Below are 26,736 nucleotides of genomic sequence, written 5' to 3' on the forward strand. Positions count from 1 at the left end.
AATTTTTCAAAAAAATTAAAAATTTTATTTTTTTTTTTTTTTTTTTTTTTTTTTTTTTTAGAAAACGCAGATATAGTTTGGTTAAAAATAATGAACAAAAACAGGAGAAATGTTTAAACTGATTTAAACTGAATTTGTTTACAATGTTTCTTTAAAATGACAACATGCAGAATGTGTTTGCGGTCTACATTAACGCCACCTTCTTCCTCGCCTCTGCTGAGTGTCACCCACCAGAGAAATTGATTCCCCCCCCACCCCCTTCCCTCCCTCAGCCCCCCTTCCCACCAGTCACATGGAGGTTCGCGGTGACCCGTCGCTCCCTCGATATCTGTGGCAGTCTCTCCGCGATGCGCCTCATTCACGGACAACAGGCATTAGATGCTCATTCCGCTCGTTTATAACTACGCTCTATCCTGTCTTGTTTTTTTACTTATTTATTTTTTCTTCTTTTCGGATTCCGCTGAAGTTGCAGTTAGACGGTACCCTGTGTATTTTTAGTGAGACACGACGGCGATGAGAGGCTGGAAGCCGGCGGTGAGACCGAGCGGTGCCGCGCTGTGTGAGAACTGAAGCTCCTGCTTCGGCAAGCATGAAGTCCAGGCGAGATAAACTGAAGATCCCCTCTCTGACTTTGGAGTAAGTTCCGCTTTTTATTATTAGTATGTTTATATTTGTGGTGCAGCCGCTTCAGGGCTGTGAAACTGCGGTGTTTAAAAGTTGCTGCAAGAGGGGAAATGAAAGCGTTTACGTCCGTGTTGTGTTCAGTGTCAACAGACTTTTTAATTCGTTGTGACTCTTCTCTAAACTAACAAAAACAGGAATATTCCAAAGCACTGAAAGATACCAAATGCAGGTGATAACTCACGTATGTATGTTTATATCTATATCTATATATGTATATATCTATATCTATAATTTTAAAGTATAAAATATACGTGTGGGTGTGTGGTATGCTCTGCAAAGAAGTTGTCTTACACTATAAGAAAAAAAATATATACAGCTTTCTATATTCCTAGACAGGTGGTCCACCAGCTTCACATACTGCGGCTCTAGGAGGCGCTATTTCTTTTCTACGATAGATAGATAGATAGATAGATAGATAGATAGATAGATAGATAGATAGATAGATAGATAGATAGATAGATAGATAGATAGATAGATAGATTTCCATAAGGTTATGTAAAATAAAAATAAAAACTTTTTTTTGTTACCAAATACATGTTAATTAGGGATGCAACAATGTGAAAATTTGGGATAACATCAATATCCAATGTAGATATTGCTGTTATAGCCAGTAAGTCATATTTCAATATTGCATTACATTTCATACCCTTTTGACGCCTGAAATAAAAGCAACCATCCCGCTGACTTCTCCACAGCTTCTTTGCTTCAGGTAAACTCCCCACAACCCAGCGTTGCATGACAGTCAATGTCAGTGGCACAAAAAAGTGGGGGGGGGGAAGGCAAAGGGGTCAAGGTGCTAAAGGTTGGGCAAAGAAAAATATTTCTAGTCATTATTTTCTGCATTTAACTCGTGTGTGTAAATAATATGATCAGTGATAGGCATAGCACTGATTAGGTGGAAGTTGAACTGTGATCACATGACCAAAGAAATACCAACCGTCCCCTTCCAACAACTTGCCAAGAAGATGGAAATACATTTTAGTTGTTAACAACAGGTTGGTTTTATTCATCAGGCCATCATAGCCCAAAGCCTCCTGCTGAATGGCGAAAAAAACAAAATAAAGTTATTGAAGTGGCCCAGACTTAAGTCAAGACCTTACATGGTCCATTTACTCTGGATGAATTGGACAAATGTTCCTAATTTAAAACAACCCAGCAAAAATGTCTTAAAAGACTCATCATCCATTAGTGCAAACCCTGGATGCCAGCTGTTAGATGGTACAATCAGATAGCTTTAGCTAACGCAAGATAAACTGCCGGGGTGCGCCACGTTATTATTCACTCTTTTTCTGTAATGCTATGTGTTTTATTATTTAAATATGGAAATCTAACCAACTTTGAATATCTTTTCTTTGTTGATGTCACCATGAAGATAAACAGCTTGTATTTCAATGAAAATCAACCAACTACTTTTTTAATGTGTTTAATTTCCGATGAGAAGATCCAGTTGTCAAAACACACACTGATGTGTTTTTTTTTTTTTTCTTTGTCTCAGCTCAGTTTTTAAAGCTGTATATATAAATTTGGAAAAATTTTGAGTTCTTAAATTAGTCTAAGAAATCAAGGGCAAACAACTCACTCCTCCTGCTTGTCTATTAATATTTAAACCTGAGGAGTAGAAGTCAAGCTGTCAGTTTTGAACAGGAGCTGTTAGCACCTCTGAAGATATGGAGATCAGGCCAAAAAAAATAAAAAATTGCAACTCCTGACTGAATATTTTCCTAATTTTATTTCTTTAAGATTTTCAGCTCAGCGGTCTTCTCACCGCATGATTTTTGAATGAATCACACACCGCCCTCCACTCCTCAGCACTTTGAGAAACAAGTTTTTAGACATGAAGAAAGACAGATATGTAATTTTCTTATTATCTTACGAACCTGTGATTTCCATTTTCATTAAATTATGTGAAAGGACTGCAGTTTTACGTCCACCCACTCTTCCTCCTAAGTGAATGCAGCTTTTCTTTATATAGTGAAGGGGTGGGGGGGGTACATGGTGCCCACAAAATGCTGATCCATAAGGCGTAGGAGCTACTTGCTCACATCCTTACTCTCTGATCCATCCATCTGCCTCCTGCATGAACCATCTCAGCTGAGCATGCGCTATTTTCATGTCATTTTCATTTTTAGGCACTCTGTAGCATCTGTTCCTGCGTAGAGCGGGGATTCAGAGGAGGTTTTCACCCTCCATGAGAAAGGGAGGAGTTACGGGTTTTTAATGGCATCTCCGAACCAAAACATCACCATCAAACATGAACAGAAAGGCGTAAAACTTTTGCCTGTGCTTAACTGAGTGTTTTCATATTTGCTTAATTTTATTAGAGTTCTTTTGTATGCAGGGATGTTTGCATAATAAGGCAGGAAAAAGCAAATAGCTGGAAACATCCTAAATCATACTCCCATTGTGTAGTTGTAGCCCTTGTGTACATCCAAGTAAAATTATAAATTCAGCGTTAATGCCACCATTGAGTCATTCTGAGACTCTCTACTCACTTCACACTTTGGACAGGGGTGAGTTAAAAGAGAAGACATAAATGAAGGACAATGCAGCACAGAAACACCTATAAGAACGTTATATCTATAATCCTTGAGGGAATTGCATGCCTGGTATTTGTTGTATGATTATGAGTTGAATTTAGAGAATGAGGACTCTTTGTACAAAGAGTTGTTTTTTTCACCCTCCTCCTGCATTACTATGACAACACGTTCATTAGTGCTGTGCTAGTCAATGCTGTACTTTGAGAAGCTTCTGCAGCACAAAGACAATAGTCGAGCCCAGAAGGCAGAGCTTACATCTGAGCAGATAAATCAATAGGAAATAGCCTTTTTGCCCGGTCAGCGTTAGTACGATGTACACCTTAGGGTGGCTGAGCAGGCTGAGCTTGCATATCTTTATGCAAAAATGGTGCACTGAGGTGTAAAGTTGAGGATTATGTAAATCTTACATCATAATGTATCTGCTTAAGTCTTATCAGACCCTCAGAAACTCTTTGATCCAGTTACTAAAAGGTTTTTTTTTTTATTTTTTTTTTTATTTTTTTTTTTAAATCAAACATTTTCAAGACACAAATTTCCAGAGGATGGATGGATTAAACATTTTTCTCCCCAACTCTATTTTGTGGCCTCGGAAATATTTCTGTTCTGATGAAATTCTAATACTGAGGTAAATATTAGTTTGACATATTAGAAGATAAAATTACTTTTCTGGCTCACTGACACATCATTGATCAATTTCTGCTGACATGAAATGATAAACCTGCCGGATGATGCATCCAAGCACCCTGTCACAAATGCTTACGACTTGCTGAGAGTCCATCATTGAAGTGACAGGCACAAACCTCTAACCCTACAGGACAACACTCTGACGTCAGTCGGTGACTTGTCAAACTCCTGACTCAGCTCTCTAATCCATGCCACCATGTCTTCCCTTGCAGCTTGTCCCCCACTTGCCAGAGCCCGACCCTCCTGAGCCCATGCAGCCCCTGCAGTCCCTGCAGCCCCTTACAAACCCTACATCCATGGAGGTAAGACAGCTAGGTCACACAACAACTGTAATTATTCCAAGAGGTATTTAAGTTATAATCCAACCACACTGGACTTCTTATATTGACATTTTGACTGACAGAAAAGAAAATTGTTTAGCTCCAGTACTCTAATAGGGTTGCATGTGTATAATTTGTCTTGTTTGGAAAATATTTTTATTCATTCGGAGCTGTTTTTAAAGGCTGTATGAAAGCCTTTAAAAACGGTTTATATAGTTTATATAGTTTTTGACATTAAATCCTGACCGGTAATGAATTGCAAGCATTCATTACCGGTTGCTTCCAGTTTTTTATAATTTACTTCGATTAATATTTCCTTTAGCTTTATAAAGACCTTCTGACATTTTTGGATATCAGCTGTTTTTCTTTCATTTGTAGTTTTTACCTACTTTCAGAGAAATTTGTATTTGTTTTCTGCTCTTCAGTTGGAAGAGGGTAAAAAAAATTAGAACATTTTATTTAAACAGCAGACTAAACTCTGGTATGACCCAGAGTTTTTCTCATAAAAGACAATGTGGAGTCAGATTTACATTTGATACTTTGGCTGTTTAGCAAAGTAGCCAGACACAAAGAAACAATTTGCTCCCAATTCTCTATTTGCATCTGTAAAAAGGCTGCAGTCTAGCATCCTCACAACGTGTGTAGCAGTACCAAAATGTGGTGCTACAGCATGAAACAGATCCCTACAGAAGACAGTGAAGGAATATTAGAAAGGTAATTTCAGTGTCACTACCTTCTGTCTCTTACCAGTTTCATAGCCACTGCAGGAACATGAATATTATCAGAGACCTCTCATCCTCACCATGAAGCTTCTTAGCTGTATATATCAGGGAAACAGAACTGCAACATGCAAAAGCAAAGCTACAAAAAAGCAAAAGCAGACTGCTACAGAGATTCTTCTCAAAAGAAGAGTCTCTGTTTTATCTGCATTACTGCTTTTATTCTGCACGTTTTATCTGATTTGTATGTTTTAGTATGTGTTAATTGAATCATTTTTCAAACTATTCTATGTCCAAAAGAACTGCTATCCTCTTTCAACGTATGTCATTTGGGATAAAACAAATAAAAATAATGAAGAATAAAACAAAAATCATGAACATTAAGACAGTTTGACAGGAGCTAAATGCAGTGGATGAAGAATTACAGTCCTGTGTAAGATCTTCGCTTATTTTTATTTATTTATTTTTTTAACCTGGCTTGCATGGTTTCACTTGTGCACAATGGACTCCAACACAGAAGCTCTTGAAAAAGCCTGGAGAGCTACTGATTAAAACAATCAGCCAGTATCCATGGAAGCACTGCTAAAAGAAATTAGCTGATGTTTAAAAGTTCTGTGCAGTAGTTAAAAAAAAAAAAAAATTACAACTTGTCTTTGTTGCTCTGGCTTTATGATTACAGATTCATAATCAGCAAATAACGATTCATATTGCTGTGGATACCTTCAGAAAATCTGCCATTGTTACCCTTAGGCAATTAATAAAGGTTGCATCTCTAGTTGTTAAAAATGACAATTATGAGACATAAATGCAGGGACTGATAGGTGACATAGACAAGAACAGGTTGAAACAGACTCAGATGATGGAGTACTGGTAAAAACAAGAGCCGAATAAAGGGAGCTGTTGCACCGAAAAGAAATAACTGGGTAAAAATTTCAGAGTTTTGTTTGCTTTTTTCCACCGTATATTGAGGTGCTCCTATTTCGACCTATCAGTTGTGCCTCTGCGGGTTGCTTGGTAACAGTGCAGGGTGCTGTGGAGGAAGGCAGCACTGCAAACATAGACTGCTGCATCCAGCATGTTTCTGGATGTTTGAGCTGTGCTTGGCTGTCTCAGTACGCTCTGTACTTTAATGAATCTTACTCACTCTGTCGGGGGGCAAAAAGAAGAAGAAAAAAAAAAATCAGCAAATTTTATTTAAGCTGCGAAAATCTGTCACAGACGCACAGTAAGCTCCCTTTCAGACAGTCGTGCCACAGCATGGCAGGAGGTGTTTGTTCTTCATTCACACTGTTTTTACATTGGAGACAGCCACCCTTTTTTAAACCCCCTCCATTGTTACTTCACAAATCCAGAAACATGTTCCTACTCTTGCATCAGAGTCTATCTTTGGATGTAAGTGATTTGCTTCCTGACATCAGTCTTTGATTTTGGCACATCGTGTGCAGCAGCTTGGCTCAGCAATACTAATGGAAAAGTATGTCTCAAAGTAAATATGACAACAATCTGCCTCATATCTGGTGAAAAGGCTGAGATTCTGCAGATAGGATGCTGAGCCATTACTGCACAAAGTGAATACGTGGACTGGAGAAACTATAGGTAGAAAAAGGGAAATTATTTCGCGTTTCCTAAAATTATACTAAAATTATACCAAAGTTGATTTCTGGAGATTGAGTATAGCAACGTTCAAAGTTATTTTAAGATTCTGATGTTTGATTAAGCACCTTTTTTTTTTCTTTTTTTTTTTTTTAAAAAGAGGGTTATACATTTTTTAATTGTTTCAAAATAAAAAAAAAAAAAAAACCCTAAAAAAAATAACTAAATCCGTTTTTAGTGGGGCAATATGTTGTATAAATCAAGACAGAAACCCAAACCTCATAATAAAGCTGGGAGCAATGAGGTAAAGTTTTCTGGGTCAGTTTTAATCTTTTAATCTTAGAAAAATCAGTTGTTAAATACTAATTATTTCAGTTATTATAACTGTTGACACAAAGGTACAAATAGATAGCAAACAGAGCTTTACACAGCGGAACATACAAAGTATGAAGTTTGACTCTATCTTCCCTCTACCTGGCTCCTCATGGTATGATCCACCTTTTTCAGTTGCTTTCAGGTTCTGTGCGACATTTTGCTTTCCCTACTGCAAAAGAAGCATGCACTGCAAGTATTGGCTACACTCTACCAGAAGTTGTACAGTTTGTGCTTAATGATGTTTTAAAATATTTTGCCTGGACTTATAAAGGGTTAAAATTTCTAAATGTATGGGACACTACTTTGTGTGTCATTATTTATCAAATTGAAGATGAATGTAATTATAAATGTTTATACTTTTGGCAAACAAAGCCAAACAAGACATTATTCAACAGAAAAACAGCCCTTCATAAAACTGCTTTTTAGTTTTTTTATAGACAGGGTAACCCCTAACAACAACATACCAACAATCAATTTCTGCATAACTAATATATGCATTCATGTATATTATAACAAGCTGCTTTGGGATTCTTCTTCTGTTTTTGTAAGATTAATTTCAATATAATTTTGTTTTAATATATGTATTAAAACAAAATGTATGCCATTAGTGGACATACGTTTTAAAGTGCATCTTTGTGATTTGCACATTTCCTTATTATATTTTTGAAACGGTGAAGATGAACGTGCTATAAAGGACAGATATCTAGTTTTTAAATGATTGAGTCATAAATGCTTAACTACCAAAGAGAGAAACTCTTAAATGCTTTAAAGATTTTTATTTATTAGAAAAGTGAGGGCATATTAATCAACATGACCACTTCAGTCCATAATGTAAATGCACCTGATTGAGCTATTTTCCATTTTCATTTTCTGTATATCAATGGTATAAAGTAAGATTAAAACATCAAATCATCTGGCTGACGATTTACAAAATTGTTAATAAAAAACATTATGCAAGAAATGATTGATATGCAATATGCAGCAATTAGTCTACATTTATTTTACACTCACTGTGTAAGATATAATGTTCCTTCTCATTAATAAGAAATTTATTAAATAATATTTATATATTATATTATTAATAATAAATAATATTTTTATTTAAACTACATTCGTACTAACTGATTCAGGTCGTATGGTACAGTGCTCAAATATTTTCTAGGCATAATTGCCCTTTTAATGTCGACTAAACAGTATTTATGTAAGCTACATTGTACACAATTTGTTCAAACGGAATACATAGTAGCAGTGTGTAACCGAGATTACCGAGCAGCACCTGAACGCATCAACAGTCTCCAGCTTCCTCACACGGTCGCACACGCAGCTAGCGGCTGCTCTGCCAAAAACTATTGTGTGTACGATTGTTGTTGTTGTCGTCAGACGGTCTTACACACACTTGACCACCTGCCATGGCTTTCCGGACTGAGGGCTGCTGTGGGACGGCGGACCGGAGGATGTGAAGGACGGGAGCTCCGCAGCCTCTGGGACCGAACAGCACGCGGCAGACAGAATGAATACAAAAGGAATCCCAGAGAAGAAGATACGATGGTGGGGACAGCAGCAGCAGCAGTAGCGGCGGGAGGAGGAGGGGAAGAAGCGGCTTTCACATCCACCAGAGCTGCAGTTTTGTAAAAGAAAAAAGAAAAATCCCTCGTTAAGTTGGAGACAGGGTTATTTCGCTTGAAATTTTTTTTCAGGATGTCGGATCCGAGTCACTGTTCTGCGGTTCCGAGCCAGAACAAATCCCGTTTTGTTCCTGTTTCGCTGCTGAAACGATCCAAAAGGTACTTTAATAAGGAGTTCGTATGTGATGACAAAAACTGTTTTTAAAAGCTTAAACGTGACCCTTTGTTGATTTAAATGTGAGTGATGTCTGCTCTTGGCGCAGGCTAACACACATTTGTTTTATTTATTTGGGTGTCAACAGAGCCACAGCATGCTAGTTTAAGAAAAAGCATCGTTAGTCCTTAATGATCATCAGCATTTTTCAGCAGCTCTGATTGCAAGTTTCTCTGGCTGTGGCTGAACAAAAGGAGCGGTTTGGCAGGCCTAAAGAAACAGATACAGTGTGGGTTACCATGAAACTTGGTCATGGTAACAAGGTGTCTGATTTCCACCGTTCTGATGTCGTGTTTACCTGTAAACCTGAATCAGGGTTTCACACAGGATCCGTTGCAGGTTTCTGCATTGTTTGCATTTCAAAAGAGGCTTTTTTTTTTGCCTCTTTTGAAATGTAAAGAGGCACAAATGTTTTAAAAATTACAGTAATGCAACCAACATTTATTTTTAGCAAATCAATAATATTGCGATAGTGCCATTGGCTTTAACTAACTGGTAAGTTGTAGAGTAATAATTATAATAATAAAAAACTAATAAAATTTAAAGAATAGAACCTAGAAAATAATATTTTTAACAGTTCTCATGAAATTACAATATGATTATAGATTTACCAAGTCGCAATAAATAAAATGTCAATTTCCTCCTAAAACAACAGCACTTGAAACTATTTTCAGTTATTAAATAAAAAAGTATGCACTTTTTGATGTGTAAAAAATCTGATAAACGTTTCTTTGATGCATAAATGGTGCTAATATTGAAATTCCTTCGTTTTCTCTTGGATTCAGAACCAACACTAAGGCAGAACCTCCATCACAGATTTTTCTGTTTGGTGCGTTATGTTAAAAGAAAACAAAATTGGAATTGGTAAAATGTCAGTGAAAATTGGATATCAGAATCAGCTGTGGATAAGCCTGATCAGTGCATTCTCCCCTTTATTTAATGATTATTTAAAATCTGGTCAGGACTTTATTTATTTGTCAGATGATTGAATAGCAATGTGATTTTTTTTTTTATTGCGGTCTGAGTTTATTTTCTATTATTGCTTCTCTGGTCTGATGCTCAAAAAGAAAAAAAAAGAACACACATGCTTCCACGGCTCCAGACATCTGTCGTTCTAGCTGGGCCTGCTGTTGCTGTTGATGCACACACAGCCCTCTCCCCCTGCAGCCTTGAGCTTGTTGACAGTCGGTTTCCTTTTTTTGGCTCTCAACTGTTTTTCCCTCTTCATCTGATATGACCATGCTGTTTTGTCCTGCATTTGCCTGTAGCTTTGTAGTTGTAGTTGTATAATCTTTCTCATGGCAGAGCTGCTCTGAAGGTGGAAATAATCTCACAGGTTGAGGTAAATCTCAGAGGGCAAAGATGAAGAGATTTCAGCTCCATGCGCTAAGTATGATAAGTCTCATCTGTATTAAACTATAAAGTGTATCTATATTTGGTAACTAAGATCTATAGATGTCCCAGTTGTCCTCGCATTGTTTGTAAATCTTTGCATCTTTGAAGTGAAATTGATTCTTTAAGAAATTCCTCAGTTGTGATGATGTATGCATGCATACATCAGTTAGTTTGTAATTGATGTGTGCATGCATCAACTATTTGATACCTGTGGTTAGTCTTCAGCTGTCTGATGTATAAACTTAATTGTATTATTGTTATTGTAGAGTGCAATAATACAATGGATTAGGCACTGTCATACTATTCCTATAAGCATGCGCTGCTGTAGAAGTTAGTCGCATAATCTATTTGGTTTGAAGCAGCATTAAAAGAAGAGGAGAAACGTATGTTCAGAAAAGTTTCAGTAGGTTGCTTCTGGTAGAGGATGTGAGCTTTAAGAACATCCAATGGGAATCTTTGGAGTTACAGATTAGAGAAATAACAGAAGTGAGGGGTGTGGCCAAGAATGAGAAAATGTCAATGTCCAAAGTGTAAAGATTGCTTCCTGTGAGAGTCGACTCTGGTCTTCATCAAGCTGGAGATGATCCAACTTTGGAATTAAAATGATGTCTGTTAGCATTCCAGTAAAAACTAAAAAAACCAGATGGCTGTAGTACGTAACAACTAATGCTAAGTAAATTAGCTTAGCTGGATATTTTCGGTCTTCAGAAAGATACGGTCTATCTGTTTGGCTGGTCACCAGTTTGTAAAACTCCCTGGTCAACCGTTTTGGTACACAAAGGTCTGCCTGTGCTCACCAGGACAGGTCAGAGGCCTTTTGCCTCTGAGCAATGAGACAAATGTCTGTTCTTCAGCCTTCACTCAGCACATGAAACAGATCTAAACCTCTCTGAAACCTTCACAAGTTGACAAAATTTCACAAACTGATTCAGATCTTAAAAAGAAAAATGTTTTAACAGCTATATTTTATGTCTGGAAATTGTGATTGCACACATCCACCTCTACTAATAACCTTTATTTATTTTAAAGGTTTAAACAGCACCATGTGTGGACAATTACTACTGGCGGTATATTGTAATCGGTGCAAATATATCAGAAATGTATCTTTACCACACAAAACAAAGTATTGCCTGGAGTCTAATAAGTTGAACTTTTTTTTATGCATTCAGGCTCTTAAAACCTGTAATGTATTTGATAATGGTTATTGTTTAATACTGCAGAAACAAAAGTTTTGAAAGTAAGCAGATGGTCAGGTTATGCAGGAACTACAACTAACTTTTTTTTTTTTAATTGTTGTTGCCAAACCAGAAGATGATGGTCAGAAGAAACTTTTTTCTAAAATTTATTGTTGATATGGATATTGATATTGGATTTTATTTTATTGTTTTAATAGTTGCTGGACTGACTACTCATTATTGGAAGTCTGTGTTTGCTATGAACATAAAGGAGAAGAATATCTGTTTTTGCAGTGTACCATACGTCGCATGTTTTCCTTACATGGCGCCTTCCTATTTAGGTTAAAGGCTAAGAGGAACGCTGATGTCATCTTGTAGTCTCTTCTAGTTGTCTCTCTGTGACTACATTTCTGAAATATGTAAACACATAATGTGTCTGCTGCTTCAGCTGTGGATTGTATAGATTTTCTGAGGCTTTTCTTTAGTCTTTTTTTCACCTCTTCAAGCTGTCAAACATAGTTTTATTGATCAAACAGAAAGAAAAAAAAATGTCATTCTCCAGTATATCTCATTTGCTTATTGTATGTCTGAGTGACTTTGAGATAAACTCAAATTCAAATGGTGGTTTTTATACTTAAAAACCATATTGTATGAAAGGTACAAACGTACTATATGGTACGATTTACACACAAACAGGTATGTTTTTGTGTCATTCAGTTCTCCACAACAGTCGGTGCTTAGAGGATAATAGTCTACTACTTTAGAGGTCAAGTGTCTTTTAATCTGCCAACTGATGCCGTCTCAGAGCTTTTATGTCTACAAGCTGCTGCTCTGCAAACACACACACAGTCTGACTCCTGTACATAAAGACAACCTGAAGCACTGCATTTAGTCAAATGCACGATTGCAGATGAATACAGCCAGAGCCACTGCAATTACGCTTGGTTTCGGTGAATACACTGGGGTTGTTTCTCTCCTGACTGATACTGTCTTGGGTGGGGATTCAAATAAAATACTTCAATTGTCATTGCAAGAAAGTAAAACCCAGTTATCAGCTCTCTGAGAGCAAGACGAGAGTACACTGTTCGCATAGCCCCTGCTTTGCAAATGCAGGGACCAGAGGGATGAATAAAATGATTTCATTCGCATAGATTACCAGTCGTTCCTGCTTCAAATTGATTCGGCCTACTTTATTTTTCCAAGTCCTCATGCTGCTTACCGTGTGCATTTGAAAACTGCAATTAATCAGGTGGTTAGACTTGATTTCTTCCATTCTTCTTTTCCCTGTTCTGCCTCTGCTGCTCAGTATGCAAACTCGCACAGAATGATTTCCATGTGAATTGTTTGGAGAGATGCAGATAAGCGACGTGTGTTGACTGTGTCTTCCTCTGTTTGCGCTTCAGCTGTCGCAGCAGCAACAGGAAGAGTCTTGGCGTCGGGACGCCCTCACCCACGCTGTCACGGCCTCTGTCCCCGCTCTCACTCCACACAGGTAACGATTGTTTTGACGACGGTTCCTTTCTGTCGCAAAGCTTAAGCGATGACGGGCATTAATCCTGGTTGAAAAGCTTTGAAAGCTGGTTCTTGTGATCAACTTTAAATTCAAGTGCCACAGTAATTTGCGTATGTAGCTGGTTTGATTACAGCTGACGAAAGTTCTTAAAAGAATCATCATCACAAGCCAGCTACGTTAAGAAATATACTGGCGAAACCTTGGAGGACAAGCAGTCGTGACCTCATTTTTTTCTTCACCTAAATTTGGCATAACGTAAACCTAAATTAGTAATTCAGATTATGAAATAACACAAGTACAATCACACAAGAAAAACAATGTAAAATAGGGAAGCAAATAGTTAGTCATCTGCATGGAGTTGTCTAGTGCTAATACAGTGGATTTAAATGAGGCGGGCCAAGTTGACAATGATGAGCCACAACTTATAAGCTGGTTCAAGACGTCGTCCTGCGTCACAGAGCTGGAACAACTCCAGATGAGGAAACAGTCTTTAGAGCAGGAAATTGAGGAGAGGTTTAAAACTGGAATCCCTAACATGCTGGTGTTTGTCTTATGTTTCAGCATGACCAGTTATTTTATGTTGGAGCATAAAATAACTCTTCATGTACAGAGGGCCGAATGTAAACATAAAACACAGTGCAGAACTTCAAACCAGCAGTTTGTCCTGAAAGTGTTCGTCATCAAAATGTTTGTAGACTTTGTTAGAGCAATTATCAGATGAATGTTTGCTTTGCTTTCTAATCCCTTAACCGTCACCCGCAAAATGCTTACAAGTCAATGGATCCATGAAGACACCTGTGTCGTTATGACAGTCAAGGGGTTATTAAAACATGAATTGTTTAAGCACAAATAGGGAAAATAAGCGTCATTGTTATTCATATTGAGAAGAAAACATGCCCAAAATCCCTCAAATATACCAACAGCAAAAATAGTATTTTGTAAACCTTAAGCAAAAACATCATGGACCCTGGAGAAGTTCTGCAACAAATCACTTACAAAAGACAAAGAAATCGGGCTTTTTGCAAGCAAAAAATATAAAGAAGTGAGGGATGACTCAACTCCTTCCTCAGTTTCACATTTCTAAATATTTGGGTGTTATCTTCCTGGTTTTTCGAACAGCAGTGCACACAGCGCAAAGCCCCTTAACACCATCAGGCAGCTGTGCTCTGTGAGAACAGTTTTGCTCAAGAGCTCTTCATAGCGGCAATATGCAGATGCGTTCCCTTTTGAACTCAATCATGCTAAGGAGTATCTAATCACAGAATAAAATCAAGCCCTAATTGGGCATTCTACAGGCTGGATGTAAACAAACACAGTCTCTAGTGAACCCGCATCCCCAGATTCCAGCAAAAACAATGCAGACTGAGGATTTTCCCCTGGTTTTACTGTTTGCAGATCGGTGGCGTAATGTTTGGAAAAGTAATGCCGAGCTCTGATGTTTGATCTTCGGCATTATTGACTTATGTTTCCCTTTTTAAAGGTGCCAGACATGACGTCACTATTTTTGGGACATTGCCCATTGCAAATAGACCCGAGACAGTTTGCTTGTGCTATTGCCATGTGTCTGTTTTTACAGCTGTGAATTGTTCTGCTAATGACATTGAGTTTCCTTGTTTAGCTGTGAGCAGCCCTCTAGACAGCCCTCGAAATGTGTCGACCAGTGCCTGCCTCAACTTTCCATTTGCCCGGAGGTATGCCAACCCGATCTGGTGAAAGCTTGTTCTTCCTGTTGGGCCACATCTTTGTTTGGTTGCTTCGATAGTTTTTGATTAACGTAGTTGCTTTTAATACACCTGTATTTAGCATTCTGATTTAAATTGTATTTCTCTTTATTACACACATTACTGAAGTCTGATGTTTACCTACATACCTTTTTTTTTCTCTCACTGTCTGAGATCAAATTAAGCTAAACTTTTCATGTTTTAGATCAGTTACATTCACCAAAATTATTTCTATTTATTCATGTAATGTATATTTCGTGCAGTGCACCAGTCTTTTCTGCACAACCCCCCCACTCCCCCAGGCAACATGATGCATCCACCCCCGTACTTCTGAGTTGAGATGCTGTTCTCTGGCATGAGAGTTTCCCTCGTTTCCCTCCAAATCTAACACATTTTAATTTCATCAAGACAGGTTTCGAAAAATGTTTGGTTTTCCCACAGCTGAGTGTTGTGTGTCTTTTTATACAATCTTTGCAAGCATCTTGTTTCAGTTTACTTTGTAGTTTGTGGTTTTTGGACCGTAATATGTTTCTATGCAAGGGATCACCAAGATGAACTAAAAGTAGGTAAAGTTTTTGTAGCTTGTTGTAACTTGACAATCAAAATGAACTAAACGCATATACAAAAGTTAAAAAAAAAAAAGCTAAATTTTATTCTTGATATCGCTGTAGAGGGGTTTCCAGGGAACCCTCTCTAGAGCAAGAGGACAGAGGAAGAGGAAAGGAAGGAGAAGCAGCAGTACGGTGATGGAGGCTGACTCAGCCCAGAGCCCTCACACCTTCCCTCCTCTTCCTCTGCCAGGTCTTCTTACAGCTGACTCCCCCTCAGCAGGAGGAGAGCAAACATACCGAGGCTACCCCCTGATGCCCACTTGCACATCATTCAATCGGGTTCCCTTGACAACACGCTTGTCTTGCTGCAGGCGTGTGAGCCCTTCGAGTACGGCTGCACCTCGTAGAAACTCGAGAACAGTCATTAAAAACTGATGAGCGTTTTAGGTGCTTCCCCTCTAACCCTCTGCTTAGAGACAATTTTTGCTGATTTAAGCGAAAATCTTACCAGAGATGAAAGCTAATGGATGAATATTTAATTTTAAACATTTTAGCCTTAGAAATATTATATAATAACTTGGGAGATTTCAGTCTGCACAAGTATTTCAGTAACTAACTATGTAATAAAACAGACATAATCCTATTTTTTAAGGTATCACAAGTGTGTGCAAACACATATAAATGTGTTTGCACATATAAATGTGTCTGTTCTTATGCTTTAAAAGGTGTTGTTTAGTGTGCTTGTCACCTCTGAGATGTCATGCTTTCACTCTTAAAAAAAAAAAACATTTATAGAAACTTCAAACTTGCACAGCTCAAGACTTCGGTGTTTTCTGTTACGTAAAAAGAAATACTCTGAAATTAATTTCTGTGTCGTCTAACTCTTTGTATCTGGACAAATGAAAACTGGCAAGGAAGGCAGTGTTGTCAGTACTAATCCCTCAGCTGAATGCCAGAGGTCACAGGATCGCTTGTGCAAGAATCCTGAAACTCACAGGTTCTCTGTCTTTGCTTTTCTCTTCCCCCCCTTTGCTGTCCTGATCTCAGTCATTTGGCTCGTGCTGAAAGGTAGCTTCTTTTTGAATTCTTCACTTCTTACTTTTCTGTTTGTTTTTCACAAAATGTTCCTTCTGACGTAAAGCTTCAATTTCTAAAGCATTGCCTCAGGCCAGATAAGACAGGGATGCTGTAAATAAAAAATGAAAAAATTAAAAATAAGAAGAAGCCTTCTATGTGAATATGAGCAATAATTGTATGCTCTTATAGTAACAGGATTGCCTCTCATATAGGGACCCTCACATCTAACTAACTAATGTGTTTGCTGCCGAGGCTTACATAACACGCTTCTGCTCGTGTGTCTCAGAGGTGAGGGCCGACGATGGTCTCTGGCTTCCCTCCCTTCATCCGGCTATGGAACCAATCCGCCGAGCTCCACCGTCTCGGTAAGTGACCCCCAGAAACGCGACAACATCCTCGCTGCTTGACACAAGGCAGCCAAAGCATTTTTCACACTTCTGTCAGCCCAAGTAGCACATTTCGTTTGTGCAATGAGGGCCAGAAAATGCCAAGCCCAAGATGACAAACCGCTAATTGTTTATCTGCGTCGTCTGCTTCAGTGAGTCACTCTCGCAGTCTTAGAAACTCTACATCAGAAGGAGAACACGCAGTCTGGATGTTAATAAGGGAGGGGTGTAAGAAAAGAGTCTGTGTTAAAAGATTATATTTCTGATGGCCTTTCATGAAAACCTTTTATATTTGCGACAATACCAGCGTGCAGAAGTCTTTTTTGCTGAAAGACGAATTTTTGAAAAGAAATCTCAAAATGTCTGGTGATGGTGGAAACTTTCAGATGGCAAGTTTGATGAGAGGAGGGTCTGTAATCAGAGTAGATGTGTTGTATTTAATGAGGTAGTTAATTAGTCAGGGTCAGACAGTGTAGGCCCAAAGGTCAATGAGAACCAGTGATCTTTTCAAAGGTCTTCATTGGCCTTTTCAGATATAATATTTAAAAAAGAAGTGGTTTGGTTGCTTTCATTATTGTTTACCCTCCGTCCAAAATTAGCAGAAGCGTTTAAATTCCTGCCTGCTTCCGACAAACACTTCAGTACTTACTCCTCATTCTTTTGAGTTCGAGACCCATCAGAAAACCTCCACAGACGCCCTGAGTTGGAGACAGAGGGAAGGAAGTCCAACCTGTCAGATCATGTTTGTGGTTTTCTGGATTATTAGCTCATCCTTCTTTCTCAGAATCATGCCCCTAAAAGGCAGGGCCTAACAAGTAACATTGGCTTCCAAGACGAAAAGGAAACATGATTTGATGAATTTGTGATGTTGACACTGTCAAATTTCTGCACAAAGAACTCGTCGAAATAGTTCGGCTTGAATCATAATTGCCCTCTTTGCAACATGACTCATTCGGTTTGAGACAGTTTTCCTTTGTATTAGTGCTGATATGAACTGCTATGTGTTGCTTCCTGTGTATGTTTTTCCATTGCCATCCCCTAGCTCTTCTGCTGAGTCGTAGCCTCTTCTTTTATTTGAATAATTTTTGTTTCAGAAGTTTATCACAGTTGCTTCTAGCTTCAGCGCTTTAATAGCCTGACAAAAACAAAATGTGAAAGTAAATGTAAGCAAAACGGTTAGGATTAGTAGAATGATCTAATAAGAATAATGATCTAATTTTGTCTGTGTAGTCATCCTCATCCTCCCAGGAGCGCCTTCATCAACTTCCTTACCAGCCAACCCAAGATGAGCTCCACTTCCTTTTCAAGCACTTCCGCAGCACAGACAGCATTACTGATGAGGACGGACGGCCCTCACCGGTCATACGACCTCGGTCAAGGAGCCTCAGGTAGATAATCCTAAAAAATATGTGCTTACTGTCTGTATTTGTTAGGAGCTATCCAGTAAATCAACACCCCATGTTTCCTTAATTTTGAGAGATCTGTGATCGGCACAAGAAACCGATTTCATAAGCCACTGCCCCCCTTTTCCTCTGCCAGGTCACGTCTGCACATGCAAGGTTATCAACAGTCATTCCACTGATGCCACATTAGAGTCTTTGTAGCTGTATTCAGCAACTTTTCAGAAAAAAATCAAGATCGGTCAAAATCTAAATCAGCATTTTTAAAGATTGGTAATCGGCCAGAAAACTGCAATCGGGGCACCAAATAGTATTGGTACTTACAGAAACAATAAAATAAGTAATAGCAATGTGACATCACTTCCTGCCTTAAAACTTTTTTTTTTATCTTTAGAATGTGTCTGGAATAAATAAATGACAGAAAAACATGTTTTTTTTATCCATCATATTTTTGCAGGATCCTTGTTTTAAACCTGGCAACAATCTGTAATGAATCTTTGTGTTTATACTTTTATAAATCTCTTTAAAATGACTGAGGATTCAGGAAATTAGTCTGGAAAATCTGGAAATATGACTATAGAAAATGAGTAAGAACCCTCAGTGTATATTTTGAAGAGAAAGTTTTAGCTGCTCGTTTTTCTGGATGGAAAGTAAAAAAAAGTGCAACAAAACACTTTGCATACTTTAATTACTTTTGGTTAACTTTGAGTTACATAAGTGTTCATTTGTTGCACCGCTCTGTGTGAGCCCTCATTATGATCTCTTTTGTGCAGATGAAGATATTGGATTGATATTTTATGCAGATTAAAAACAGTAATCCCTCTAACGGGATTAACTCGCGCTTGTTATGCAAGAAAATATTTCAGATTAATTTCAGGCAGAGATTTGCAGGTTTCCAACTAGCTCTCAGACTACCAGATGTCACGATGAACTGGACAAGCGCAGCTTTTAGCGCCTCTTCTCACCTCCTAATGCCGGCACGTTCCTGTTAGTAGGCAGGCAGGTGGAGGTCTGACTGCAGGCCAGTGTGATCTTGACAACTTTTGTCTGTTGGCTCTGCTCTGTGCTGTTTGCGCGCTGCCTGAGTGCTCCATGTTCTGGCACCATGGTGTGCAGTACGTGGGCGTGCTAGCTAACGGAGCGCCTCCTTGATGAAGCTGCCGAACTGTAATCGAGGGTGGGTTGGTTTTCGGGAAAAGAGAGGTGATTGGAGGTCTTGATCCGAGAGATGCAGCACTGTGTGTGTTCGGCAGCAGCCATCCAGAGCAACAGAGCTGTCTTTTCATGATAAAAATAAATAAATAAATAAATAAAGGAATGGCCCAGGGAGCCTGTTTGCATGTGATAGGTTTTCCCTCCATCTGTTCTGTTTGAAGCTCCATCAAGCAAGTATTTGCAGTTCAAATACGCTTATCTCATTGGCTTAAATGCTGAAGTGGTGTTGCAGTACATGACTAATTGATTGGTGTTGATGACTCACTCAGTTTGGCTGAGAGAAGCCTCGGCTGCTGGTAAAGATATGTTTTATATAGAAACATTCAAGCCTGACAGCAAAATCCACCATAAGTGCAGCTTTTCCAGCTTAGGTTTTGTCAAATTAAAATTCTGGCTTCACTCTCGATAGAATGAAATCACATGCGCCTTGAAGTTGACCTAGAAAACCCTGTCCGTCACAACCATAATGAGTTTATGTGCGTTTGTTTAGATGCTGTGAAGTTAGACTGCTTCTATGTCTAGAGAGAGTGATGATCTGAGTGCTATGGACAGTTGAAACCAGGTTCACTTATAAAAGGATACAGCCTTTCTCTTCTGACTCATTTAAATTCATCAAAATTATTTGCATTCCCTAAATGCTTGGATAATGACATACAATTATATTTGTCATTATATATATATTTCACTTTAACAATTTGGGAAATCACAGATGATGATGTCATGGTTTTTAGGTTTACGATTACCGTTAATCCATTACTTTAAATTCAACAGAGCCACTCCTTTTACAGTATCTTGTGTCAACACATTACATATCACTACTTCCTTCAGTGACTTCATGAAAAAAAAATCTAATGAAAATCAGCCAAGATATTAGGAAGAGAACAGAGACAGCATAGGAGTGTTCGGGATCACACAGCGCTGGGCAATAAATCAATAACAATATATGTCGCGATATAATATATTATCAATATTAATAAAAAATGCATTTGACAGAATGTTCAGTAATTTCACTGAACTCCGATCTTGGACTCTGGGGCATGTAGGCAACGGAAAGGCTTTTTCCTGTCAACCACAAAGCCAGTTAAGCAAGGTTGGTGGCATCAACTAACTCACTCTCCCATTGGTAAGCTAGCAACAACCTGTTGCACAGCAGTTTCAGGTTTTGCCACCGTGCCTCATAATTGCTTGAAAATAAAAAATAAAAAAAAACAATAGCGTGGGGAAGATGAGTACAACAGTTTAAGAGGAAACACGTGACCAGTCGCCAGTATTTCAATTTTGTAGAACAAAAAACTAATTAATACTTAGTGACATTGAATGATATAAAACACACACATTTTCTGCCATGTCGTCCTTCCCTGGGATCAGACCATTCAGGAAATAGATGGGTTATGTGTGTTAGAGATGAGCTTGTTTTGGTGTGAAATGTACGAACCTCAGAACAAAAGAAATTGACAATGTGAAAATGCTGTCTGAAGCTGCTAAGAGTCTCATTATCCACAGTAAAACAAGTCTTGTAGTAACATTGGCTGAAAGGAAGAAGACATTACAACAAAAGCCAGATCACAGTTTGTAGACACACATGGTAACAAATGTCTTACATTTTTGGCAACATGTCCTGTGACTTGACTAAAATTAAAAGTATTTGGCCAAAATAGCCATTTTAAGGAAAAAAGGGGGTGAGTTTGCAAGCCTGAGACCACCGCCCCAACTGTGAAATATGGGCATGATAGCATCATGTTGTGTGAGTATTTTGCTGCACAACATTTCATTATGAGTAATGATATGGAAATACTGAAGCAACATCTTAAGACATCTGTTAAAGCAGCTCTGTCGGGAGGAATGGGGCGCAATTTCAGCAAACTAAACTATAATTACTGGGGAATGTATGAAAACCCCTGAATATGAAGTTTGATAAAATCTCACAAAATTCTGGCAGAAATAATTATTTTCAAACAGAAATCACTTTGGTTGTCCTAATGGACCTAAAACGGGAAACTTTTATTACAATTTAAAGTCAGATGTGAGAAAAAAAAAAAAAAAAAAAAACTTCTTTCACACCGTATGTAAATATCTTAACAGTATCTACATTCAAATCACTTTGTAGTCCAGAAGACATAGTGATTTAATTATTTATTGATTAAAAATATGAAATATTGATCAGTCACCCTAGATCAGGGGTTGTAACTCCTGTCGTAAAGGGCGGATGTCCTGCAACTTTTAGACCTGTCTCTGCTTTAACACACCTGATTCAATGAAATAGGTCATTAGTCAAACTGGGGAACTTGGCTGCACACTGAAGATGATTCAGCCATTTGATTCAGGTGTTTTGAACTAGTGACACATCTGAAAGTCGGAGGATACCGGACCGTGAGACCTGGATTTGAGGATCTCTACCTGATATTAACCTTAGTTTCTTTGTTTGTTTTTGTTGTAGTCCCGGGCGATCCACCGTCTCCTTTGATAACGAGATAGTCATGATGAACCATGTTTACCGAGAACGTTTTCCGAGGGTGAGTATTAAAAGAGACCTTACACTTTGTGCGTCTGCCTTCACACGTACACATCTAAGCAAGTCTAAATTTGGGATGTTTAATCTGTAAAAGACAAAAACAACTGGGGTTTCTCAAAACATACCGTTCTAAGACTGATTAAGACGCATTTGCTCAGTCCTGGTGCATTACAAGTCTTAACAGGTGCTAAAAGCTTGTTGAATGAATCATGGGTAAAGAGATACAGCCATATGAATCCACCCACAGGAAATAAAGGACATTTGGTGCCACCAAGGGAGTGACAATTATATTTACTGTTCTGTTGATTATTTTAACTGTGTGTTTGTGTTCTTGTCCTGCCTGAAGGCCACAGCCCAGATGGAGGAGCGCTTGTTGGAGATTGCCACCCATTACTCTCCAGACAGCTCCCTCCGGTTGGCTGACGGCGTGCTGGGCTTCATCCAGCACCAGTTGGTCGAGCTGGTCAGAGACTGTCTGGACAAGTCTCAGAAAGGCCTGGTTACTTCCCGCTATTTCGCCGAGCTGCAGGAGAAGCTGGAAAAGCTGCTGCATGAGGTGAGAAAACAGGCAGCTGCTGAAATTATGTCAGAAATGGGCTTCCCAGATTTTATGCAGGAGTTTTAAGCAAAAAATAATAATTGGCAGTAAAGTACTGGGAGCAGATTGACTGAGCTTGAGTGAAATGCACAATCACACAGGTCAGTCAATAATCGTTTGATAGGCAGAGGAACACACAATAGATCTGGCAGCTGAAAGCCTGTGTAAAGGCTGGAGGCACTTTAAGCCAACATGGAAGAGTTTGTGAAAATTAAGCATAATCCAAAAACATTGAATATACATAAAAAAATGTAAAACCCAGTAATTTAAAGGTAACTTATATTGTTATGCTGACAAAATACCAGTGGTCATAGCAGCTTCTTTCCCCGTCTGTGTTTTTACATAGTTGCAGGCATAGGGCCTGGCTAACTTGTTGTACATCCAGCTGAATTGATAAGTCTGTTCCCATACAGTGGAACAAATTCTCTCTTCCACAAACATGAGTTAATATTTGTTTCCCAGCTGTAGCTTTTTTCCATTTTCTTTCTTTTTTTTTTGTTGAAGAGAAACATGGAGAGAAGAAAAGCATTCAAGAAATCTGTCTCTATTTCTGCTGCAGTAGAACAGAAGCCAAGGTTTCCATCATACATCTGGCTTAATGTCTTTTCAATGAAGTCTGTCCGAGTGACTTACTTTGCTGCACACTGCCACCCAGCTGCCTGACAGAAAGCTCCTGCTCTTTTCCCTTTGATTACAACAAAGACAGATTTAGCCGCATCCAGTTGCGAAAAACATGGACTACGATTGGTGTGTGAAAACTAAACAATCATCAACCCATTACTCTAATTAAGCTAATGCTGCTTTAAAACTGCAGTTAGCTAGCCACAAGTTTCATGTTGTTTAGTCAGCTGACTGCAGTAGATTACGCTACTTCAATTAATCTAAAGAACAAATACACTGGAACAGGATAAATGTAGATAATTTTGTGAAATGAGCACATTGGCTTAAAATGCTAATAACTTTAGCAGATTTTTATTCTGAATTTTCCTTTTGCTTTAGACCATTTATTAAGTTAAATATGCTTAACTGGCAAAAAAAAAAAGTGCTACAACAACTACAGTAGTAGTATAACTACTACAACTGTAATAAATAATTTGTTATATTACTTTGTAACATATGAAATATAATACATTTTATGTTTTCTGTTAAAGCATTTAGATCTTGTTATATGTATTTTTTGTTATAAATGTTGTAAATACCATGATGGCATCTTGAAACAATCATATTTTTAACCAAGGATGCCTGGCCAAGTCAGCAACTGGGACAGAACTAACAAACTCTTTCCTACTTTCCAGACGGTGATATCAGGAACCTACTCAGCAGCATATATTTTTCCATTTGTGTGATGTAAACACTACTTTATGTGTTTACATTACCCTCTCTTGTAAAACATGTCTGTTTGTGTGTGTTTTTTTTACAGATTACTAAAAGAGGGCTTAGTCTGAAACTTTGACATTTTTAGTTTTTCATAATATAGTTTATATTTATTACAGTTAGCACTGCATCTCTTCATTTTTGGCATAACAAGTTGAGTAAAAACATAAAAGAGTACCGACAAGTTATTTGATGCTACCATGTGTAAAATTTTCCTCTTGCTGTTCCACACTTTCCCAGGCCTTCGAACGCTCTGAAAGCGAGGAGGTGACCGTCATCACCCAGCTGGTGCGGAAGATCCTCATCATAATCTCTCGGCCGGCTCGTCTCCTCGAATGCCTGGTAAGCTGCGGAAGAAGAAAAGCTCTTCCTAATTGAAAATAAGATTATTAAATCTTATCGAGCTCTGGATCCCCCCCCCCCTTGACGTATGACTGAAATATCCTGGCTTTCATTTCTGCAGAAGTTCCCTAAATGAATTCATCGGATCCTTAAAACAGGGCTTCGCTATAAACAATACACTAGTCTCATCTAAAAATATTTGGTTTTGTCAAATATTTGGATACGGAGTTTTATTAGAAGTAATAAATCAGCAGAAACTAGACTTGAGCTGCTGATTAAGACCTTTGAGTGCGTTACACGCCACACACACTGACAGGAGCCTAGCCTCAAACTCTCCTCTTTCATTACTCTTGGATGCTGTTGACAGGAGTTTGACCCAGAAGAGTTTTATCACCTGCTTGAGGCAGCAGAGGGTCACGCCAAAGTGGGACAGGGGATCAAGACAGACATCCCACGGTACATCATCAGCCAGCTGGGTCTGACCCGAGACCTGCTGGAAGGTAAATTAAAGCCGTTTTTTTTTTACCGAGTATGGCTCACATGCATGATTCTTGTAGCACAAAATCAACATTTTCGGATCAGTTGTGTTACCTACCATGTAGATGTGGTTTTCCATGTGAGATCTCTAATGTTATTTCAGTATATATATGGGGAAATCACAGATACTTCATTAACAGCGTTGGTTACCGCAGAGCCTCTTATTTCGGTTCTCTTAACACTTTTTATGATCACTTATACATGGTAAGAAATTCATGCTTACACCACAACTATTCCATATGGAGAGGATGAGCTGATTATAAGGCTGCATAAATTTGCATTTAAATAATCCCTTAGCCATCGCTGTAACTCCCTGACACTTAAAGCTAATAAGTTTCAGATATTAAGAAATGCAACACTCATTGATATAGACGTGTTTGTATAGAAAAAAAAAAATCTGTGCTAATTTAATGGATAATTAGCTTAATTAGGATGAAACACCTTGTCTCCTCTGAACGTATTAACTTAACAGCAGTATGCAGAGGAGAATTCATCCTCATACTTCATCCATATGGAATAGAAGATCTGATAATGGCTTGCAGTGCCTTGCTGCATACATTTGCATATTAATGTGGTTAATTTTATTGATGGGCTTAAAGCACTGTGAGCATTTATGCTCTTATGTAATCACAGTTGTGTTGAAGTAATTAAAGCCCCTCTTTGTTGGTTAATTTACAGTGAAAGAAAGAATTTTGCCTCCTGAAAGAAAGTTGTTTTGTTTTTTTGTTTTTTTTCCCCCCACAAGTTATAGTCACCTCTTTTTTTGTAGTGTGATTTAATTTGACCTTGATTCTGCAGCAGTTGAAGCTCTTGATGAAGGAAAACTCATCATTTTAATTCAGGCTGCTCTTCAGGAAATCCCTTTAGGCTGATAAAACTTTCCAATCTAATTCTGCTGAGGGCTTTAGGCATCTACAGCTAAAAACACGATAAAGCTCAGATAGGAGTATCAGATTCATGAGAAAACTCCTTGGGACAATGAAATAGTAGATGAGGATACTTTGTGTGCTAGTAATCAATCTCATTCTGGTTTGCACAGACATGGTACAGCTTGAACATGACGCCAGTCCTTCAGTGTCCGTCGAGCCAGAGCCTGCTGTAGAGGTAAGTCTTCAGCGTTTGATATAAGGAAGGGGCTTGACTTGTCAATAAAAGTAAACGACTCAATAAACTCTAAACATACTTCTCTTAAATTTGTTTACACTTGTTCAGGAGAATCTGTTTCCTTCATTGTAGTGGGTTTTTTCGATCTCGAAAGGGAACCATAAACATTTAAATGAGTAATAATGTCAGTGTTGCATATACACCACTTTGTACAGATGTAAACTGGATTAGCCATAAAACTGTGACAACTTGTTTTATAATGTGTATATATTCTCCTTTTGCTGCCAGTACAGTCTTACATTGCCACAACTTTTTATTTGGAGATGTATTGTAGTATTTGGCAGCGAGCCGCCAAGAGCACGTTCTGAAAGGTTGGACTGTTCTCCCACCACATCTAACCTTTTTTTTTTTTTTTTTTGGAATGAAAGCTGAGGAGTTTCAAGCCAAAATCTCAAACTTCTTGCAAATAGCTGATATTTAGCTGATATTCACTATAAGCCTCCCACTCTATACTTTATTTCTTTTACATGCAGCCAGAATGCTACAAACATTCCTCTCCTCTCCTCTCTAATTTGTCCAGAATAAAGCCCCGCAGACACTAACTCCAACCCGAAGGAAACCTCTAGAGAGTGATTTTGAGACCATCAAACTCATCAGTAATGGAGCTTATGGGTAAGAGGTTTGACCTGAGCAAACCGTTCCTCCACACCTTCATATTGTGCTGTTATGAGCATTATTCTTTCATTTAAACAGGGCAGTGTATTTGGTCCGCCACAAAGAGACACGGCAGCGCTTTGCCATGAAGAAGATAAACCGCCAGAACCTAGTGCTGAGGAACCAGATCCAGCAGGCGTTTGTGGAGCGGGACATCCTGACTTTTGCTGAGAACCCCTTCGTTGTCTCCATGTTCTGCTCTTTTGAGACACGGCGCCACCTCTGCATGGTCATGGAGTACGTAGAAGGTAAACTTCAGCAAGTGCGCCGCTAAGGCTTAACTTTTACACTTAAAAACATTTGGCTAAATCTGAACTGGGTGGGTAAAGCACATATACTTTTTTGGGGTGGTACCTAACATTTCCACAAGA

The 26,736-nt window shown here is 38.5% G+C and overlaps 1 protein-coding gene across 3 annotated transcripts in view; it reads left to right on the forward strand.

The window, feature by feature from the left end:
- Positions 1-307: 307 nt before the first annotated feature.
- mast3b (microtubule associated serine/threonine kinase 3b) overlaps positions 308-26,736 on the forward strand; it is a 34,771-nt gene continuing 8,342 nt past the window's right edge. Inside the window, exons 1-14 of one of the 3 annotated variants that reach the window (XM_015019455.1) lie at positions 309-636; positions 4,118-4,207; positions 12,725-12,813; positions 14,453-14,525; positions 16,154-16,174; positions 16,470-16,548; positions 17,800-17,957; positions 21,622-21,697; positions 22,043-22,252; positions 23,909-24,010; positions 24,378-24,510; positions 25,587-25,651; positions 26,232-26,323; positions 26,405-26,613. In XM_015019455.1, the coding sequence (XP_014874941.1) occupies positions 590-636; positions 4,118-4,207; positions 12,725-12,813; positions 14,453-14,525; positions 16,154-16,174; positions 16,470-16,548; positions 17,800-17,957; positions 21,622-21,697; positions 22,043-22,252; positions 23,909-24,010; positions 24,378-24,510; positions 25,587-25,651; positions 26,232-26,323; positions 26,405-26,613 (1,444 nt within the window). In that variant the 5' untranslated portion in view covers positions 309-589. Of the gene's footprint in view, positions 637-4,117; positions 4,208-8,508; positions 8,697-12,724; positions 12,814-14,452; positions 14,526-16,153; positions 16,175-16,469; positions 16,549-17,799; positions 17,958-21,621; positions 21,698-22,042; positions 22,253-23,908; positions 24,011-24,377; positions 24,511-25,586; positions 25,652-26,231; positions 26,324-26,404; positions 26,614-26,736 lie in introns of those variants that run through there. The other 2 variants (XM_015019462.1, XM_015019469.1) reach the window with 2 other exon arrangements.

The sequence above is a fragment of the Poecilia latipinna genome, unplaced genomic scaffold (genome assembly GCF_001443285.1).
Source record: "Poecilia latipinna isolate Pla-1442-1.1 unplaced genomic scaffold, P_latipinna-1.0 Scaffold81, whole genome shotgun sequence".
In the NCBI taxonomy this organism is placed as follows: Eukaryota; Metazoa; Chordata; class Actinopteri; order Cyprinodontiformes; family Poeciliidae; genus Poecilia; species Poecilia latipinna.